At 57.8% G+C, this 21,269-nt stretch overlaps 4 protein-coding genes across 4 annotated transcripts; all 4 read left to right on the plus strand.

The window, feature by feature from the left end:
* Nucleotides 1-1,978: 1,978 nt before the first annotated feature.
* On the plus strand, nt 1,979-8,623 carry LBRM_23_0390 (RNase III domain gene; the record flags this gene model as incomplete). The annotated part of the gene is made up of 1 exon (XM_001565061.2): nt 1,979-8,623. The coding sequence occupies one exon, from the start codon at nt 1,979-1,981 to the stop codon at nt 8,621-8,623; it is 6,645 nt and encodes a 2,214-aa protein (XP_001565111.1).
* Nucleotides 8,624-9,413: 790 nt separating this feature from the next.
* Nucleotides 9,414-10,469, plus strand: LBRM_23_0400 (putative NADP-dependent alcohol dehydrogenase; the record flags this gene model as incomplete). Its single annotated transcript, XM_001565062.1, has 1 exon — nt 9,414-10,469. The coding sequence occupies one exon, from the start codon at nt 9,414-9,416 to the stop codon at nt 10,467-10,469; it is 1,056 nt and encodes a 351-aa protein (XP_001565112.1).
* Nucleotides 10,470-13,974: 3,505 nt separating this feature from the next.
* LBRM_23_0410 (putative cytochrome c oxidase subunit 10) lies at nt 13,975-14,334 on the plus strand (the record flags this gene model as incomplete). Its single annotated transcript, XM_001565063.1, has 1 exon — nt 13,975-14,334. One exon carries the CDS (start codon nt 13,975-13,977, stop codon nt 14,332-14,334), a length of 360 nt encoding a protein of 119 aa, XP_001565113.1.
* Nucleotides 14,335-17,312: 2,978 nt separating this feature from the next.
* LBRM_23_0420 (ABC transporter-like protein) lies at nt 17,313-21,023 on the plus strand (the record flags this gene model as incomplete). Its single annotated transcript, XM_001565064.2, has 1 exon — nt 17,313-21,023. The coding sequence occupies one exon, from the start codon at nt 17,313-17,315 to the stop codon at nt 21,021-21,023; it is 3,711 nt and encodes a 1,236-aa protein (XP_001565114.2).
* Between the last annotated feature and the right edge of the window lie 246 nt (nt 21,024-21,269).

The following is a 21,269-nucleotide window of genomic DNA, read 5'->3' on the forward strand; positions in this document are numbered from 1 at the left end:
CTGCTCTCCGGAAGGGAGCTCGTCTGCAGGGCTGAGGGCAGTGAATGACCGTCTTTAACGAGGAAGTGTAGATTCCCCGGCTGATAATTCCTGCTCGCAGTGGATTTCCACTTAGTTCTCTTTCTTCCCTTTAGCGGAGAGGGAGGGGTGAGAGCATCGTTTAAGCAATACTGGGCATACTGTTTTGGCTCTCTTCGTGCGGCAGCGACATGCGACTGGCTCTTCACCTTCTCTGCGTGCACGCTGGGGAGTCGCACAGAAAAAAATGCGCCATAGACGTCGACACCAACAGCTCAGGTATTGGTGCACATCGCGCCACCTTCTCTGTCAGGGGGTCAACGGGGAGAAACAGTTCTCTGTAAGATATGGAGTGTCAGGTGGGAGAAATCGTCTGTGAGATGCGTCGTGGCATCCGAGCTTGCATGTTCAATCGCCGCCGAGTCCGGCGTCGAGGTGCCCACGGTGACGTAAATGGTGTTCGACGGCGGCTCATGGGCAGTTGCAGGAGAGCACCGGCAGCGGGACTTCGCTCTGGCCGCACAGCGCCTCTCTGTCGCTTTTTTGTCTAGAGACCACCGTGTCGCGCGTCGGCGACAGTTTGAGGCAAGTCTGTTCGCTGGCGTGCTGATGCCGTTGCCGTGCGGAGCAGGAAAATGGACGCCACTCGCGAAATCGCTTTGTATGTGCACGCTCGCCTTGCAACAGGGCTCTTGTGATGCGGTGCCGCCGCCCCTTCCCTCGATCCCTCCCCTCTCCATTTCGGTCACGGGGAAGACGTTTTGCGCTCTGTAAGCCCTCTGGGAGAGGCTTATCTGTAATGCCATCTTCCAGGGGGGGGGGGGGGGGCAAACCTTCGTGTTTCCCTGTTTATCATTTTCACAAAGCAGGCGGTAGCCAGAGGGCAACTTTTTCCCCCTTTTCTACCGTCGTGGACTGCAAGTAGCGCTCGAAGCGAGAGCTGGTCGGCATACCTATGCACTCGAAGCTCGAAATATCACCCTTCGGGGGGGAACGCGTGCTTCGCTCCTCCACAGCGCTCCAGCTGATTAAGGTGATGTGCTTGAGTGCCAGGGGCAATCGAGAAAGCGGAGGCACTGCAAGGGTATCAACCACTCCCTGCCTGTACTGCACCCCGCAGTTGACCTCTGTCGAGTCCGCGTCGAGTATTGGCGAGTAGGAGAGTACTCAGGCGAAAAGCACCGGAGCAGAGATGGTGTTACTCGCGCTAGCTTGTGTGTCTTCTGCCTCCTCCACGAGTTGGATACCGAAGTCCGCATATTTACCCAGCGTGCCCGCACGCTTGTGTTCAGACATGATCCTTGGCTGGTGCTTCCGCGCTCCTCGAGTCACTATAGGCAGTAGTTTGCCGTAGCAACGGGGGAAGTACGGCCGAGAATATCCGAGGGATGCGCTGGCGCCGCTACGCGACGAGGAAACTCCGCTTTTCCGCCAGAAATATCTCAGCCAAGCAGCGAATTTGACGAGGTGGCGCAGAAAACAAAGGGAAATAGAAAAGCGATGCGCCAACGCGGAAATGGACACCCAGAGAGTGCACATGTGCAGGTACCACCCCGCGGCCACTGTGACGCGTGTCATCTCCTCTTGCATGCGCCTGCTCTCGTGGAAGGCATGCTCGGATGGAATGTGCAGTTCTCGCACTACGAGATGTGGGTGAGTGGCCGCTTTTACCACTCACCTGAGAGGCTTCAGGTGAGAGGGGGAGATATGAAAGGAGCCAGGCAGCGCGCCAGCCTCCCCCGCCTGAGTTGCAACTGAAAGCACGCACTTGATAATGACCTGCGTTGTCGCAATGTGAAACACTTTATTGCGTGCGCACGCCCCCTCCCCCTCCCCCTCCCCCACACACACACACACACACCTCCACTCATCTCCTTTTCCCGTTGTCTTCCCTTAACCAGTGTGCCACCCTTCAGCTTACTGTCCGTGTCAATTGATCGTGCCAGCCACCCTCAGTAGCATGAAGAGACACGATTGTGGTGGAAGTACCGTTGAGGATGTGTTTATCGGGTGCATCTCCGAGGCAGCACTGCGTGTGGTCTCGCCGCAGATTATCATGCAGGCTGTCAAGTTGTGGCTCACTCAGCAGTCAGTCCTCAAGTCTATAAACCCGGAGGGCTTCTTTGCGCAGCCGGACACATTCGGCTGGTCTGCCGCGCCGGAGTTTCTGCGCTACTGGGGCCCCCTTGTGGCTCAGAAGTTCAACAAGTTTGCTGCGAGTGAATACGCCTTCCTTCACCCGCCCTCCCATGTGGGCACAGGCTGCCTAACAAGCAAGACCGCCACCTTGCTCAGCCTCGATCATCTGCAGAACACCTTTCATCAACAACTGCAGGACCTCGCCTCAACGGGCGCGATGCTGCCGTGGCAATGGACCTACAAAGAGGCCGCACTCGAGATCTTCCTGGCCCTCATCTTTGTGCTAATCTATCACAGTCAACCAGCGATCGCCGTCCGCGCCGTAGAGCCGGTGTTCTTGTCTATCCTGACACACAAAGATGAGAACTTCATGGCGATGCCACAGTTGCTCTCCTACTTTCTTCCGCACACGTCCTTCCAGGGCATCCCCTTTGAGGAGCGTGTTGCCATACTGGCGGATCAGCTCATCCTTCGAGGCTTTCAGTTCTCTGTGGAACTCACCTACGCAAACACGGTGGCGGCTGCCGCTGGCAGGGTGGAGATGTGCAGCACCGAGCTCGTCCCGATGAGCGTGCGCGAGGTCGTGCAGCGGGTGCGCGATATCTCGTCTGCCTCCAACACGGCGTCGGTACGCATCCGAAGTTTTATCAAGCGCATCGACGGCGAGACAAGCGAGGTGGAGGGCCTGACGCTCAGCAAGTACATCAGCCTCGTCCTGCAAGAGTGCCGCGGCTTCTATCTGCGGTGCAGGCAAGCGTCCAAGTGTCGTGTTCAGTGGGGCGAAGCGCTGCAGGAACTCCAGCCAGTGGATGTGTGCTTAGTGATGCGGCGGTTGAAGAAGATGCTGCGCTTCGGTTCGCCCTACTACGAACACTTTGTTCGAAAGGGTGTCTGGGCACACATCCTGTGCAGCGACGGATGGGTGCCGCTGCAGCTCATTGAGGAAGAGCTGGCAGCGGACACGACCACCCCCGTGGCGAAGCTGCCGTCGAAGGAGAAGCTGAAGATTGTGGAGTCGCTACTGTGCCAGCACGATAACTTCCAGCGATTCGAGGTGGGCTACTGCCTTCTTCGGCGTAGTCCATTCAACGGACAACGATGCGCCCGCAGCTTGTACGCGCACGAGATTCGAAGCCCCCTGCTTTATCGCCAAATCATTTGCCAGCGGGAGCGTCTCGTGCAGCCCGACGACGCCACGGCGGTGAGCAACCTCCCGCTCTTCGGTTGGGTGGCTCTCCCGCAGCACCCCAGCAAGGTGCTCGGCGTACATCCGAGTCTCTTCCCCCTCTTCGACAACATTCCTTTCTTTGTTGCAATGCCCGCGGAGGCCATTGGCATGTTCCGTGACTACGAAGAGCGCACCCCAAAGGCTAAGAAGTACGATGAGAAGCTGCGCAAGCCGCATCTGTGGTTTGCTGAGGTGTACCTGCGCGCCATTGCACGGGACGGCCAGGTAATGACAGGCGAGGCAGACGGTGGGCCGGCTTCATCACCCTTGTCCTCCTCTGTTATGGGCACGCGTTCCACTAGCCTCTCCAGCATAATCAGCGCCACCTCGTGGGCAGTGGAAGAAGGGTCCCACGACTGCGACACCGCCCAATCGGCCACGTGCACAGAGGTCTACACGAGGGTGGGAGGTACGTCGAATCCCGCGACGCAGCGGTGGTATGTATTTCCGCAGTACTACGTGAAGTGGCTCACCAAGGCAACGGCAAAGTCTTCTCCCAGCCATTGTAAGGCAACAGACACGACAGCGACTGCTACGGATGAATTGTCGAGCCAGCCAGCTACGGGCCAGTGCGACGACTTGACGGTCTACCGTCAAGTTGTTGGCCGCTACCCAGGTGTCCTCGGCTTGCCGAAGCTCTTCTTCACGGGTCGAATTGCCGAACTGCGGGAGTCGACATCCACCGAGATACGCTGCCACGCTGCCTCGCACGACGGCGAAGGCACAGCCAAAGTTGGTGCTGCACGCCGCACAGTTACCGGCGCATGTGGGGCGGAGAAGGCAGGCGCGAAAAGCCTCGAGCACAATGATGCAGCCCCAGAGTGCAGCGATGCGGTAGACGAGGGGCGTGACAAGAACTGGAATAGAGAGAAACTCCAAGCCCGGCAGGGCCCCCACCGCCGCCGCGGAACGCCTCAGGAGTTCTGCGCCACTGTGGAGGATATTGATTGCTCCAATGGGGTCGCCCTCGCCACGGCTGACAGTGCCATGTGTGGAGAGGAGAAAGAGATGAAGCGCCAGACTGTTCTGTGGAAGTACACCATCGCAACGTACCACGCCTCCTCATCGCTGCTGCCAAGTGTGGTTGTGCGCATGTGTTGTAGGGATACCGCTGCCACAGACGCCACGGCCATGATCGGTCTCTCTTCGATGGAGGTCGCCTCGGCGTACTACTGCAGGTGCTTTCCGCCATCGCGCATTCAGTCTATCTTTACCGACTACGTTGCCGAGATCATGGCGGAGGTCATTGTGGGCACAGAGGATGACAAGAAGGACGCACAGCACAACGGTACAACCGCAGCAGCACATCAGCAAAAGAATGGGAGGCTGAATAATAAAGTGTCTACCTTGCCCCCTCGCAACAAGGAGCTTGAGTTGCTACCTTCTGCGTCATATACCGCGGCGGTCAGTGAAGGCGAGTTTGCTGAGAAAGTCTTCAACGTCGCATCTCTTCTGAACACACTGAACGCCTTCATCGCCAGCAACGAACTTTCCTGTGTGGTGAGCGTGCGGGTTCGTACAGCGGCAGGTCTTTCATTGAATCAGTGCCGACAGGGCATCAACAAACTGAAGGCATTTGCTCGTGGGATGGGGCTGCAGTACGTGCTGCTTGCGAAGTGCTCCTCGCGGGGAACCGCCGCCTCTGACTGTGGCAGGAATGCCGGTGGCAGCGACCACGAAGAGGTGCTGGACGTAGAGCAGTACGAATTTCGGAAGCGTGTCACGTGGAGCGTTCGTGAACTGGAGCACATCCTGCACGAGTTGCACCTGCAGTCCATCGACATCCCGGCTGCCACTCTCGCCAAGGCCCTCACGCGCGAATGCGAGGACAAAAGCTTCAATTACGAGCTGCTCGAGTTCATCGGAGACGCCGTCATGGACTTTTTGGTGGTGTCAGATGCCTGCCTGTTGTCGAACGCGGCGCGCCAGCGCGGCATATCTTCCGATACGCCGTCCGCGCCAACGCCCTTGTCGCCTCGGACAGCAGCACCGCAGGGCAAGTGGGAGCCGACAGCCTGGCCTTTGCCGCTGCCGCAGTACTGTTGGCTTGACGCGGGCGTGCCCCTGTCATCGGTCATGGAAAACACTGTCAACGCGACGGTGTGCCGCAACATTGTCATTGCAGGGCTGCTGCCTCCCACTGCCTCACGGCACTTCAACGACAAGCACTACCCGCACCTGACATTCAAGGTGCGGGCGGATGTCTTTGAGGCCATCTTGGGCGCCGCCTACCGCAGCGGCCTCGGCCTCGACCGCATTCGGGTGCTGTTGCGGCGGCTATTTTCGTTTCTTCCAGCCGCCGCCAGGATGGCACGGGCAGCCCACTCAGAGAGCGCCAATGCGCTTTCTCAGGCACTGCTCAGCTGCCCTTACTTGCTCGAGGACGACGCGCTGAGGGTGGAGCAGCTCTTTAGCTACCGCATCACACAGCTCTTCGAGCAGGCGCCGCGGCTGCTGGAGGGGGCGGTCAGCAGCGACAACGCCCGCGCTAGAGGAACACGCTTCAGCACTCATCTTGCCTCCTCAACCCTGCCTCGCATTCAAGGAAAGGGGTTTGCGTCGATGTTTACGACCGGATCGCCCATGTACTCGTATCGCCGGCTGCACTTCCTCGATACGGCCCGCCTGCACAACCGCATTCTTCACCTTTTCAGTGAGCGTAGCATTGGCTACGTGAACGAGATCATTACGAACATAACCCACCTCGTACTTGACCTAGATAAGGTGAGCCCGCACTCGTGGGGCCTGCTCAGCATCATCTGGGACTGGTACCAGCAGTACTACCGCTGCCCGGCCGCTGCCTTTGCGCTTGATTCTAGCGGTGTGTCCGTAGTAAACGGCAAGTGGAAGGACTCTTGCCACGTGCACTTCCCTCAAGTGACGGTGAGCATCGACACGTGGGCCTCGCTGGTCGAGCATATACGTGCAGCAGTCGTCATTCATCTGGCAGAGAAGGAGGCGCGGCTGCGCAACTTTCTCGTGGCACACACTGCGGACTACCGCATCTGGCTGCACCGCAAGGCACTCGTGCAGGCCGTCCACGCCGCAGGGGGCCAGCCGCGACCGCACATGTGGGACTATTGCGATGCCGCATCGCTGCTGGTGCTCAGCTGCACCTCTCGTGCTGTGCGGCTGTCCATCTTCGAGCATGTTGCGTATGTGTCACGGACGTTGCCCGGGCTGGCATCCTTTGCCGAAGTGTCCAGCTGCGCGGATGTCTTTTATGGGGACTGGAAGGAAAATGAGGACATGGTCGTCCTCGAGCGCCACCGCGGTGCGCCGTGGCATCGCCTCATCGTACCACTGCAATGGGCAAAGTTGTACTTCGCGGCGAGCAGCAGCAGCGAGACCGCACCGGTGGTCTACAAGCCGGAGGATTTCTGGAAGGAGGCCATTGATGAGGGCCTCATCAAGAGCAAGAAGCTGCGGTTGTACCTGAACGACAAGTGTGACATCAAGTACGGTACCGAGAAGCGACCCCTCGTCCTCGACACCCTTCTCGTTGTCTCATCTCACAAGGAACATCTGAAGCAGCAGCGCCGAGCCCAGCGCGAGGCCAGCAGTCCTCCTGCTGATCTAATGAAGGGGAAGGGAAAGAAGAAGGAAGCTGGGGGAGTCGTGACCGTCCCGGAGACCCACACACGACCCGCGGGTGCGGTGGCGGACTGGCTTCGTCGATGGCCCAACGAGGGAGCGGTGCAGTACCACCCACAGCGCCACAACCAACCCTTGATGCAAACTACCAAGGCGTCTTGTACGCGCCGCAGTCGCCTTGACGACACTCGCAAAGAGGTACAGCGCCGCATTCGATGCGTACAACATGAGCGGGCTGTCGAGAGTGGCGCAGTACCACGCTGTGCTTCCCCGCCATCACCGCCACAACGCTGGATCCAGCCGATCAAGTGGGACTATGAAGGCCCGTACGACGACCCCGCCGAGGGCTGGATAGTAGAGTGCGCGCACAGCTCCACATTGACACTCTCTTCGCTGCGCACCTGCGAGTATCGTGGCACAGACCAGAAAATGTACACCTCGTGGGTCGACTGCGCGCCGGTAATGGACCCAGTCCACGGAGAGCAGGCAGCGCCCCCCGCACCGCTCTTCGCGAAGGAAGGGACTAACGACATCTTAGCGTCATTCGAGGATGTCTACGAGCATCGTGTGGACCTTCCAGACCGATTAAAGTGCACGTCATGGTCGACATGGATTAACGCATGCGTGCTGCGTGCGCCACACACACCCTTCAAGGCTGGTTCCAAGGTAAACGCGTGGTCACCGGCGTGGTGGGACTTTGACCCGCAGCACAGCGTTACAACGTTGTACGTGGCGACTGAGCCGATCCTGCGCCTCACAGGTACCGACTCGTTGGCCGCCGCACTCGCACCGCCGTCAACCGTTTGCGGCGGCGGCGGGATGGAGCGTTTCGCTCAGCTCTTCATACCACAGATCTCTTACGCTAACGTGCCACCGGTCAAGCTGAGCACCGCCGCCTACGGCCCCAACGTATTTCCCTTGTTCCCAGATATGTCAGTGAAAAGGATCGAAGCGCCAGCAAAGAGGTCGGCGAACAAGGCGGTTACGTTCCCCGGCGTGGCTGAGATGGGCTCCACTTCTTCGGCACCACCCAGCGTACCAGCGGCGGTAGCGTGCGGCACGTGGTCCAGAGACTTCTTCTCACCCGTACCTAAGATTGTGGCCCTCCCCGCAACCTTGCAGGTACCCGCTGCTGCCGCTGCTACCCTCGCATCCGCTGACCCAACAGCATCCCCCGCGTTGGGGTGGGTGAGGCGCGCCATTCAGTACGTCTTCTCAGCCACTGCTGCCCGCTTAGAGTTCGGTCGCCTTCCCCTTGTCGTGTGTGAGTCGAACAGCGTGTATGATCGGGTGCAGGCGGAGATGTGCACCAGCGGCGCCGCCCGACCACGTCCTTCGCTGCCGTTTGTTCTCTCGCTGCAAGACATGAAAGGAGTCAGGTTCTTTGTGAAGACAATGTGCTCCGATGGAAATAGGGGACTACAGGCTCTGCGTCACATCTTTGTAGTCGTCGACTCTGACATCAACAGCGCAGCCGTGACCCCAGCGTCGGTAGCGCTCATGGGACGCCTTCAAACCCTGTGGAAGATCTTACGACTGTCTGTTGTAACCCACACCAACGAATGCCCGCTGTTTTACGTGAGCAGCGATGCCATACGTGAGCAGTGGCACCGTGCGCTGAACCCGTTAAGCCAAGTTTTGTAAACGCGGCTCACCCTACCCGCCCCCCTCTTCCGCGAAGCCTGGACTGGGCCTCACACACACGCACGCACGTACACCCATCAAGTCAGAGAGAGAGAGGCGAACACTAAATTACAAGCATGAAGTGGGGAAAAGAGAAACACGTCGAAACTATAAAGCCGCGTCAGGGACTCAGACGTGCAGCATTTGAGTGCGTGCGGCCCTCTGAGACGCGCCGGTTTGTTTGCAGCCACGCTCCTCTCCTCCTCCCTCCCGCCCTGTTAGGGTATGCTGAGGAACACGTGCACCCCCGCTCGTGCTATGATGTGTAGTGGCGTAACGACGTCTCCGAGTCAAAGCGTAGCAAGGAAGGCAGGGCGGAGGGCAAGCGATGCAGCGCGAGTGAAAAAGAAATAGGGAGCCATGACAGCGGGTCCGCGAGCTCGTCAAACTTGCACGCGTCCCCTCTCTCTGCCCCGGGCGTCGTGCCACGCGTGAAGAATCGCTCTCACCGCAACATACACACACATGCCGCAGCGGCACTCGCTACCAATTCCCCAGACACCCTAATCTATGCCTTCCCCATCTAAGGAGAACTGCGCTCCTCCCCCTTCCCTCTACTCTCCACTGCCCACCAACATTGACCCACGTAACAAACCATCCAACCTGCGGTATTCCCTCTTCAGGTTCCCTCCTCCGCATTCATACTCCTTCATAAACACCATTCATTCCCGAACTCATCGAGCCACCCCACCCCACCCCACCCCACCCCACCCGCTCCCCACTCAAACACTATATTCTCATTACCATCCTCATGCCATCTCAAGCGTGCGGATGGGCTGCCCTCGCCATGAAGGCGAAGCTGGAGCCTTTCACCTTTGACCGCCGTGACGTCGGTTGTGGCGACGTGGCGATCAAGATCGCGTTCTGCGGTGTGTGCCACAGCGACCTGCACCAGGTCCGCGATGAGTGGGGCGGCTCCACGTACCCGATGGTGCCCGGCCACGAGATTGTGGGCCACGTGACGAAGGTGGGCTCGGCTGTAACCAAACACAAAGTGGGGGACAGGGTGGGCGTGGGCTGCATGGTCGACTCGTGCATGAAGTGCCGCCAGTGCGAGCGCGGCCTGGAACAGTATTGCATGAATGGCGCGTCGTTTACCTACAACGGCACAGAGCAGGACAAGAAGACGCCCACATATGGAGGCTACTCCGACCACATAGTGGTTCGCGAGCACTTTGTTGTGAGAATCCCGATGAACCTCGACCTGTGCGCTGCGGCACCGCTTCTCTGCGCTGGCGTCACGACGTTCTCTCCGCTGCGGTACTGGGGTGTGAAGAAGGGCACCCGCGTGGGCGTGGTTGGTCTTGGCGGCCTGGGCCACATGGCCGTGAAGCTGGCGAAAGCGATGGGTGCGGAAGTGACGGTGTTCACGCGCTCTCCTAACAAAACTTGTGAAGCTAAAGCCCTCGGTGCACACCACGTCGTCAACACGACTAATGAGCAGGAGATGAAATCGGTTGAGGGGTCGCTGGACGTGATTGTGGATACGGTGGGCATGAGCCACGACCTCTGTCCCTACATGAAGACGCTGGACATCGACGGCAAGCTTGCACTGGTCGGCATGCCGGAGCACAAGCACCCGCCGGTGGACCCCCGCCACATGATCGTCACGCGCCAGTGCGTTGGCGGATCGGTCATTGCCGGCATCCCTGAGACGCAAGAACTGCTTGACTTCTGCAGTGAGCACAACATCACCGCGACGGTGGAGAAGATCAGTATTAAATACATCAACGAGGCGTACGAGCGCATGCTGATGAGCGACGTGCACTACCGCTTTGTAATTGACATGGCGTCACTGAAGGAGTAGACGCGGCTTTCGCAGCGGTGTTGCTGGCGTCACAAGCGGCTCGCAGCACATTTCGTAAAGGCGGTATCGGAGCGCATTTTTTCTTCTGCTTGTGGTCTTTATCAGGCAGCCGAAGACACCGCTGCCGCTCTACGGTGCTCCCACTACGACTGACAAGCCTGCACTCCTCCTCTTATCCTCTGGGCTTCACATGCACACCGGACAAGCACGTCACGGAGTCCGCCTCTGCGCCCACAGCAAAACAAGGCGACCAGAGAAGTAATATGCGATCTGCCTGTTCTTGTATGTGTACGTGTCTGTGGGCGTGTTACCCTCCTGAGCTGTGTGAAGGATACTCACACGCGGACTACCTGTTCCCTCCCTCTTAACCCCTCATTGGCTCGATCCATCGTTCTCCAACTATTCGTCTCTTGCTGGAAAGCTTCTTCGTGGGTAGCGTGCGGTTTCATGTAGGTCTGCGTGTGTTGTGACAGTGCTACCCTGAAGAGATGCAACGGGAGAGGGCAGTGGCGAGGTGGTGGAGAACAGGTGAAGACAGCAGGGCTGCGGCCTATGTTCGACCGTCATGAACTCGGCTATGGATGTCGGACGATGAAAAAGCCGCGCGTTTAAACCAACCACAAGGGTAAGAGGAAGACAAGAGGAAAAGGGAGAGACGCGGGTGTGTTTTTTTTATCCCACCGAGCTGGCGATTACGCGGTTGCTGCAGGTGTCACGCACTCCCCCGATGGTGAGTGTGTGAGCACGTGTGTGCACGCGTCTCAGTGCAGTGCGACGGTGCGCCTTCGTACAACGAGAGGATGAAGAGGTTAGGGGGTGACGCGGAGAACACGCTGCACTGGATCAACTCAGCATGGGGAAAAGGGGCGCAGCGCAGAGGCGGAAAGGGCGAAAACACCAAACGCAATGTGAGCGCGCGCGCGGCGAGAGGCTCATGCGCCAACTAGGGGCACGCATCCACAGACCAACTGCATGCACTGTGGGGGGCATATGTGTGTGGTGGGTGAGCAGTACATGGTGTAAAGGAGCAGCGGGGAGGGGCGGTGAGGAGAGAGTCTCCAGCAAGAGAAGTGAAAGGAAAGCAGCGGCGTGAGTGAGGCCCATGCAGAGTCTCCTCGAGACGACCCAAAAAAGGGGGGGTGGCTGCACAGGAGTTGTGCCGCTTGTCGCCTTTTTTCTTTTTCTTTTTGATTTTGCCGTCCTCCTCCCACTCCCCCCCCCCCCCCTTTAGTGCTTTCGCCCACCTACCCACCCCACCACCCCACCTCGTGCCCTTTCTCTCACTCTATTCCTCGTTGTTCTCGTGATGTACCTCTCTGTCTCTCTGCCTACTCCTCTGCCCGTCTGTAGCAATCGAGTTGCGTACATTTTCTTCTCTCTCTCTCGTTGTATTCTTTCTTTCGTTTTCCGCGTTGCCTTTCACCATGAACAAAGCTCTTCCAGGGAAGGTGTTCTTTACTGTGTTGTAGCCATTGCGTGCGTTCTCTCGCTGTGTGCTTGTGCATGCGTACGTGTGTGTGTGTGTGTCTCTCTCTCTCTTGTTTCCTTTCTTTTCTGTTTCGAAAGGCGCCTTTGCTTCCTCTCGCCTCTGCGCTCAGAGGGATGCATCCGGGTGTGTGTGTGTGGCGCCTTAGCCTGACTCTACCGCTCTTTTTCCTCTATCTCCTCGTCTGCCTATCCTCGACGACCACTCTCCTTTACCCGCGTTGTGTCTGCGCCTGTGATACGAGAATCACAGAAATGTCTGCGAAGCTCCCCGATTATTACATTTTCTTTCGGACCCGTATGCCCCTGCACAACACCCCATACCCTCGCGCTCCTCATACTCTTCCCTTGCGCGGGTGAATTCCATGTCCCTCTCTGCTTGATTGCCGGTTGTGGGTGTGGCTTAGTCTCACTCAAGCGTTGTGTGTTGCTCCCCTATTCGACTGACACACCCTCCCTCCCTCTCATTGAAGGTGTAGAGGGTAGGGGTGGGTGGGCGTATTTTCTCGCCACTTTCTTGTTTTCCAGTCCTGAATTTGATTTCCCCCTCTTCTCTTATTTTAGTGCTGTGCTTGCGCGTAGCGTGGCGAGAGCGGCTTCAGTTCTTCGGTGCGATTATATGCCCCACCCCTCTCCTTCCTTTCTTTCTTTCCCCCTCCCCTTTTTTTTTTTTTTGGGTACGTTCTTCCTTCATTGCATGTTGGAAGTCACTGATTTAAAAAAAAAAAACGAATCCATTACACCACCCACATCACCATCTCGGACAGGCGGCAGAAGGTTGAGGTTGCGCTATACCTTCTCTCCGCCTCTCCACTTTATCTTCCCCCTCCCCCCTCTCTTCCGTTTCTTTTTCCTCGGCGACTCGGCCGGCGGCACAGTTGCACACCTCGCCTCTCACCTCACCCGGGCGCGCACACACGCATAATGCGCGTGACCCGCAGATCCCCCCGCTCTCTTCCCTCGTCGCACTCTCTGCTCACGTGCAACCCTCATCTGTCTATCCTCCTCCTCCTCCCACCGTTCCAGGTGCCCTCGCATTCCTCGCCAAACAGGTGCCCAACTACCTCAAGTACACACGTTCCTTGCTTGTACACCTAGGGACGCACCGGCGCGCGAGAAAATGGAAGGGCGTGGATCAAGACAGAGAAGAAATGAAAGGTGCCGAGGTAAAAAGGGTTATTGCGGAGTCCTTGGACGCGCACAGAGGCGGTAGGATTTCTACGTGTGCCGGCGTATGTGTGCGTAACTATAGAAGCTGAGAGTGCGACTAGTGCCTCCGGGGCTGTGTTGCTTCTCGGCCTGCACCGAGAGGCGACGGAGAGGCCGATTGGGCAGGAAAAGAAGGCTCACGAAGCGAAGGGTTGGGAAAAATTTGGCAAATATGAAAAGAAAAAGAAAATACGGCAGAGCGCTACAAGGACAACGTGGACAAGCTTTCATGATTATAAGGAAGAACGTGAAAGGAGGGTCGGGGGCAGACACTGCCGCTGCTGCTGCCGTGGAGGTGGCGGTGGCGACCCACCCACCATGCGTATCTGCTATACTTCGGCAAGAATCTTGCGCTCCGCGCTGCTCCTACCCACCTCTCTCATCGACTATATCGCCGAAAGACTGGCAAGCGGAGCGCCGCTTAGGCGTGCATGCACACACTGCCTTACCACTGCCTGACAGAGAAACTGCGTGCCTCCCTTTCCCTACCAAGAGTCGACGTGCTTTTTTCCTCCCCTCTCTTGCGCTCTTTGGCATCTCCTCTGCTCTCCTTGCACCTGTAACACCTAACTTACTCATGCCTTCCACTGTATTGTGTATCGTCACTTTCGTATCTTATTCGCCTGACGTGCGATCACAGTCCCACTCGCCTGCACAAGCACCTCCTACTCCTTCGTTCTCCCATCATACTTGAGACGGTTTAAGTGTACTGTAAGTCTAACGCCCTGATTCCCCCCTCCCCGATCGTCTTCTCTGCTCAAATCAATACACACGCACACACACACACTAGAAGAGATAAGGAATCATCGCAATGATGCGTCGCTTCACGTCCCGCATTTCGGCCTTCACAGCGATGCCGGCGGTTGAGCAAATCCGTCAATTTCACTTCCCTCTCACGTCCCCGCCGATTGATATTGAGTACCTCGATAGCGACCCGCTCGAGTTTGCCGTGCGCACTGAGGCGCGCAACTGGGGCTTTGATGACCTGCAGTACATGCGTGAGCTCGCGTTTGTGCGCATCAATAACAACCCGTCGATCGGCGACTTCCGCACTATGACGCCGGAGGAGCGCCGCGATCTCTTCTGGGGTAGCGACCGTCAGGACTTTTTTCGCCACATCACCTATAAGCTTACCGGCAACCCCGAGCACCTGTATCACCGCGGCTGGTGAAGAATCTGGTGAATGTGTATGTGCACCCCCCAAGTGCTTTACTTTTCAGCCTCTCTGCAGCCATTCTTTTACACTGGGCTCGCACTTGATGAGGGAAGCGCTGGCGCTTGTGATTACTCGTCTTTTCTCTCGCTTTGCTTTGCATAGGAAATTGCACGCTCTCTTCTCTGTTTCCATGTGTTTCTCTTCTGTTTTTCCCCGTCGTACGACCCATGTATCGACCCCTTCCCCTCTCCCCTCGCTCACGCCTCGTCTTGCCATCGCACAAGTGCGTGCGCGGGTGTGTCTGCGCTGCTTCGAGACGCTTTTTATTCTACACCGAAAAGCGCACAAGACAGAGAAGTTGGCTGTGCAGGGGTTTCAATCGTGGTAGCGCCACCAGTAGCATCGCCCAGCAGCCACTCATGACGGGTAAGCTGGGGAGAGTTGGTAGTATGGGAATCAAATCTGCGTATGTGTCTGCACCGGTGAGGACGCCTGTGGAGGTTATGTGCTGTCAGTCTGTGAGTGCTGCCGACCGTATGCTGGTGCCTGCCGACTCTAGCGTATGCAGCCACAGACACGCGAAGACGCACATGCCGATGCGCCGTCCACCCGCTACTAACACAACGGTGACATGGTGTAGTGTTCGCTAGTAAACTGAACAAGTGAAGGGAGCGGCTGTCTGAGGTGTGGACGAAGCACAGGGACAGGGATGTTGTGCTAAAGGAGCAGCGCAAAGCCCTCTGCCACCGTGCGTGGGTGTGTGCGCATGGCGAAGCCGTAGAACCAGGACGGACACCTCTACTCTCTACCCCTTCTCATCCTTCACCACCAACACCCCACCCCCTCGCCTGTTCGACAACAAAACATTCGTACTTTCTCGTGTGTCTGGGTGCGAGCTGCTCCCCTCTTCTGTGTTGCCTATGTCGTCTTCATCTTATCCCTGTCTACCGGTCCACCCCTCCCCTACTCCCTCCTTCTCGTCTTCTGCCTCGCGCTCTCTTTCCTCTACTCATCCAGTCATCTCAGAAACCCTCCTCTCGCTTCTTCATGGCCTCCCTCACCTCTTCCCTCCTGGGTACAGCTCGGCCTTGAGCTGCATTGAAGAGGCGTGCTAAGTTGCTCGGTGTACGTTAGAGTGGCGAAAAGGTGGAGTGTGAGCGAGAAACAGAGGGACAGCGAGGAAGTGAGGGCTACGAGGGCACCATGGAAGTAAGGGCTATGATGTCCGTGCGCGTGTGTAGGTGTAGGTGTGTGCATGTGTGGTAGGCACAAGGAATAAAAACAACAAGAAACGCGCTACAGACGAACAAAGCTGCGTCGGAGGAAGGGAAGGAGGTGCAGCAACGACAGCTCCTCCACCCTTCAACCCCCCCCCTCTCTCTCTTCCTCCACCACTTTTTCCGGTCCTGTGTCGTCGTCTTCTCTCACCCCGTTCTTTGGCCTGTAGACGAGTATCACGTCAGTGGGCGGGTTGTAGCTTCAGCCAACCCTCTTCGCGTCGAACGAGCGTTCTCGTTAGGAAAACCAAAAGGGGGAGAAAGGCATGCGTGCAGCACCAGCCGATGGAAAGGGGAAGGAGAGTGCGGAATGGAGGCCGGAGGTGCATTCACTGCGGTGCTAACCGTGATTCACTTCACTCCGTCAGGCCGCACCTCCTTCTCTCTCCACATCCCTCATGCATCTCGTTTTCTTCTTCCACACCTCCCTTCTTTCTCAAACGCGTCACCCTCATGTCCCCTTCCCCCTCTCTCCTCTCTCCCCCGAAATGCCCTGGTCATCGCCAACGTTGCCTCGGCGAACCTCCTTGGCTCTCGCTTAATTCGACCGCACTCGCGTCGAATGCCTCGCTACGGTACCCACACGCGCACGTGCCGTGTGGAAAAGTCGTCACATCTCTGACGCGCCACCCACAGCGCCACACCATTCAAACGCCAAGAACACAAAGAACGGGCCAAGTTGTGCTAAGGAGTAAGCAAAAGACAGGGGACATTCAATAGGCTTGTCGAATCCTCTCTTGTTCTCCACCTTCTGTATCGATCTACAGCTTCTCTGATTGACGCTACGCCCTACCCCCACCCACCTAGACACACACTGCTTCTTTCGTTTCTTCCTCCTACGAGCATCTGACTCTCCCACACGCAAGAGGATCCGCTCACGGACACCTCTGCGCACACGCACGCAATCCCCGGCGCACTCATACAAATAAGGCACTCACATACATCCACAGCTAGACCCACTCGTAACTGTGTGAGGCATTCTTTCTCTCTCCCTGTTTCTCTGTGCCTCCCGGCTCTTAACACCTACGCTGACAGACACACACACGCGCGCACGTCGTGTGGTGTTGGCCTACCCCGAATTTTCTTTTCAGCTTTTACCTCCTCCCTCCCTTTCCACGACCCTTTTTTCCGTCTCGGTTGCTTTCTATTGTCCCTTGCTGTGGTGTTGACTCGTCGTGTTGTCACCCTCCTCCCTGTCCCCCTCTGTGCCTGTTGCAATTCCTCGGGCTTTGAACCATCTCTAACCCTGTCTGTTCTCCCTCCCGCCTTCTCTTGCTCCTGTTGCTCGTGCTGCGTCGACTGGCCCCCCCCCCTCCCCGTCACTGCTGATATTGCTCTTGGCTGGTACCGCTGCGCCTTCTTGTGCCGTCCATCGAGACACACCGTCTTATTTTTCGTCTTTATGCGTAGCCTTGCGCGCCGCTGCACTTCTTCCTCCCCTACGTAGTCCAGAGTGCATACAAAAGGCCGCCACTCGCTTCATCCACACGCTCACACTCTACAGGCGCATACACCGCTAAGCACATCACACTAACGCACTTTGGAGGGCAGTCACGGACATCGCCTGCAGAGCAGCACTCTGCCCCACTTCTTCGTCTCTTGCGCCTGACTCACCTTTCAGGTTTCCTCGTTTAGTGGCGACTGTGGTCGTCACTTCACATCCTTGAACGCCTCGTACCTGGCGAGTTGCATAGGTACGTACGTTGGGAGAGCGACATGATGGCGCCATCGCGGAAGACAGCGCCCAATGCTGTGCCGCGCCAGCACCGCGCCGCTGTGCTCAGAGCAGTCGCTGCTCTCATGGCTGCTTTCCTCCTCCTCCCTCTCACTTCTACCACGAAAGCTCACCAGGTGGACCTGGCGATGTGGGACAATGCGGATCTTCTGCTCGGCCCTTCCAGCTCACAGGCAGAGCCAATCACGTGCCTCAACGGGGGCACCCTTGTTGGCGACCACTGCATCTGCCCCCTCTACTACACCTCAGCGAACTGCTCACAGAGGCAGTGCCCCAACTCGATCGGCGGCACAGGACCGCACCGCGTGTCGCCCGTCAACCCGAAGAACAAGTTATGCGAACACTGCGACGAGAAGGACTTCGCTGGCCTCAGCTGTCAGTTGTGTCAAAACAATGTGGCGTGCAGGCAGTACGCTGGCAGCTCTGCGGAGTGCGACAGCAGCATGGTCATCCGTAGCGACAACAAACAGTTCCAGTGCAAGCTAAACAACGAATTCTTCATTCGGCTCATGGGTGGCGGCCGCAATATCACTGCAGAGATCATGCTCAACTGCTCCACATCAGACGGCACCGCCTTCAGGAGGGGTGACCAAGGCGTGTGCAACATGGCCATCTATCGCATGGAGCCGAACCAGAGCTACCTCGATCCTTTCTTCCGCTGCAGAGCGGACCAGTGCTCGCTCAAGTACGGTAAGAGGGACCCTGATCCGAGCAACACCAACAGGAACACGCTGTGGCAGCGCTTTTTCCGCATAACACGCACCACCGGACAGATTGTGCTCATCATGGAGTGCGCGTTGCTCGCGCTTCTCGGTGCCTTCACGAAGCTCCTCGGGCCATCCCGCACCAAGTTCACCTCTGTGACTCTGGCCTCTATGATCACCGCCACGGTGCTGCTGTATATCTTATTGATGATCATCGGTATGCAAGCCATCTCGAACCCGGAGGACACCATCATATACGAATGCAAGAAGACGCAGTGCGCCTGCGCCGAGGACCCACCAGCGCAGTATGAACCGATATGCTCGACGACAGCGGCGTTGAATGACCAAATCCTTCCATCGATCAGGAACAGCATCCGCTTTACCTGCGGGCAGAGCAGCTCAAGCTGCGAGCTGACGCTGTCCGATCTCTCGCTGGTGTTCCAGGCGAGCTGCTACGCCTCTGAGTGCGTCGACGCCGACCGCTTCCCTGGTGGCCCGTCGGACGACGACGGCGGCGGCGGTGCTTCCGTCCTGGCGAAGCAGAATCTCGGTATCCTTCTTGCCCTGCTGGTGCTGCTCGTGGCGAGCGCGGTTGGGATTCACTATTACTACACCTGCAGTATCTCCAGCCAGCGTGCCAAGGAGTTCCTCGTCACCTTCCACATGAATACCCCGCACAGCGACCCCAACGACGGTCACAACGAAGGTGGCGGCCCAGCTCTCGTGAATGAGACCCACGTGCATCTGAACAACAGCGTGAGTAGCCCCGCCAGCGGACACGAGCAGTCATCATTGCTGTACGACTCGCCAGCACCGCGCGCCGAGCACTGGAGTTATATTCCACGGGGATCTTCCCGCAACAGCCGTCGCTCTGAGAGCACCTCCTCTCTTCGTGCGAGCGTGTATGAGCAGGCGCGAGCCTTGACGCCGCAGGAGTGCGCGCGCATTGAGAAGGTGCGCCGACTCGCTGCCACGCCACTGAAGCTGCAGGTTTCAGAGCTGCAGTACACCTTGAAAGCACCTTGGCTGGGGACTGTGGAAGAAGGCTCACAACGCACGGTGCTTCACCGCATCAGCTTCACTGTGCACTCGGGAGAGGTATTGGCTATCATGGGACCTTCCGGTGCCGGCAAAACCACGCTGCTGGACCTGCTCTCAGCCCGCGCAAAGTCTGGAGTAGTTGGCGGCACAATTTCCCTGAACGGCACGCCAGTCACCACTACGGGTGCCCGTACAGCACAATACCGCAGCATCATCGGCTACGTCTCCCAGGAGGACACACTGCTGCCGTCCTTAACTGTGGAGCAGACGATCCTCTACGCCGCACGTCTAAAACTGCCAAGGGCGCTCTCACCCAGCACTGTGCGTCACATCGTGAAGCACATCATCGAGACGCTGAGGCTGCAGCACTGCGCGCAGACGCTCATTGGCGACGAAAGGACACGCGGCATCAGCGGTGGTGAGAAGCGTCGCGTGTCTATCGCGGTGGAATTGCTGGCGAATCCGCGCATTCTGTACCTTGACGAGCCGACGAGTGGGTTGGACGCAGTGAGTGCGAAGCACGTGATAGAGACGGTGGTGGAGCTGGCGAAGGACTCAGTGATGGGCGTATATGCCACGCACTACTTCGCATTCCGGCCCATCGTTATCTTCAGCATCCATCAGCCCTCTCAGGAAATCTACGAGCTTTTTGACAAAGTGCTGCTGCTATCACAGGGAATGAGCATCTACTGTGGCCCCGCCGCAGCAGCTGCTGCGACGTTTGAGCAGCGCGTCACGGCGGCCTTCGGTAACACGCGAGAGGTCCCGAGGAAGGAGTTACACAACAACCAGGCCGAGTACCTCATGAAAGTCGAGGAGATGCTCGACGACGCCGTGCGCACGGAGCTGCAGGAGGCGGCCGCGCTCGATATCACTGACACCACGAATATGCTTTACAGGAGCACCTCGGCAGACCGGTCTGCAGTGACTTCGGCCCGTACGCAGGTGCCACCGTGCCGCAGTCCCGTGGCACCAAACTCGCACCCGCCGTTACTGCCCCACAACTTCACAGCTCTCGACGACGACGATGAGCAGGTGAGTGGGGCCGACATACTCAACCTCACTTTTAGCTTCCGCATGTACTATGCGAACGTGTATGAGCAGCTGCACCTGCTCGTGTCCCGCTCCATTACATGTCTCTTTGGCTCCTTCCACCTGGTGGTGTGCCACGCGGCCGTGGTGGCGTGCCTTGCGATGCTCATGTGCGTCCTCTACCGCGAGCAGGCACTCGATCTTCCCGGGTCGCTGAACCGTGCCGGCTCCGTGTCGTTTCTACTTCTCGTCACCTCCTTCGTGTCTCTTAGCTGCCTCGAGCAGCTTATCCCCGAGCGGAAGCTGTTCAACGTGGAGCGGGAGAACGGCTTCTATACCACATGGCCGTACCTCATCTCCAAAATGGCTGTCGACATTATCCCGCTTCGCATTATCCCCGCCATGGCGCTCACCTCAATCATTTACTTCCCCATGGGCTTCCGCGTCGACGCTGGTCTGCACTTCTTTTACTTTATCCTCATCATTGCACTGTTCTCCATTTCCATCACGATGATAATCCTGTGCATCGGCATTGTCAGCGGCACTTTTGGCACCGCTGTACTGCTCAGCAGCGTCTTCATCTTGTGGAACTTCGTCTTTGGTGGGGCGCTAGTGCAAGCCGAGACGATCCCGTTAGCCCTGCGCGCCTTCAAGTCCATTTCGCCTTTCTTCCTCGCTTTTGAGTCGCTCATAGTGAACGAGCTCAACGGCCAGCACTGCGTCTTCTCCCCGACCGACGAAACGGGCAATAAGTCGTCGGAGAGCATCCCGATCATGTGTGTGCAGTACCTCACAAACATCGGGCTGAAGCCGGAGCGCTTCAACGCAGATGTGCTGCAGCTGGCGGTGTACTGCCTCCTTTTCGTGGCCCTTGCCTGGGTGCTGCTCTCCACCTGCTCAAAGCTCGTTCGCTAGTCGGCGACGCACGACAGAGATGCGAGGGGCGGTGCACTCCTGACGTGTGCCGGCAGCGAAACGGTCATGGTGCGAGTAAAAAGAAAGGGAAGGACAATATGTGAGCCAATGGGAGCAAGGGTGTGAGAATACCTGTGTCATGCTCTATGCCTTGTTGCTTTGGCTGCTTCTCCTATGAATCGCGGACCCCCTGTCGTTCATCGCTTGATCCTCTCCTCTTCTTTCATCGACTCCTGCCATTCTTGC

Source organism: Leishmania braziliensis, chromosome 23, assembly GCF_000002845.2.
Source record: "Leishmania braziliensis MHOM/BR/75/M2904 complete genome, chromosome 23".
Classification (NCBI taxonomy): Eukaryota; Euglenozoa; class Kinetoplastea; order Trypanosomatida; family Trypanosomatidae; genus Leishmania; species Leishmania braziliensis.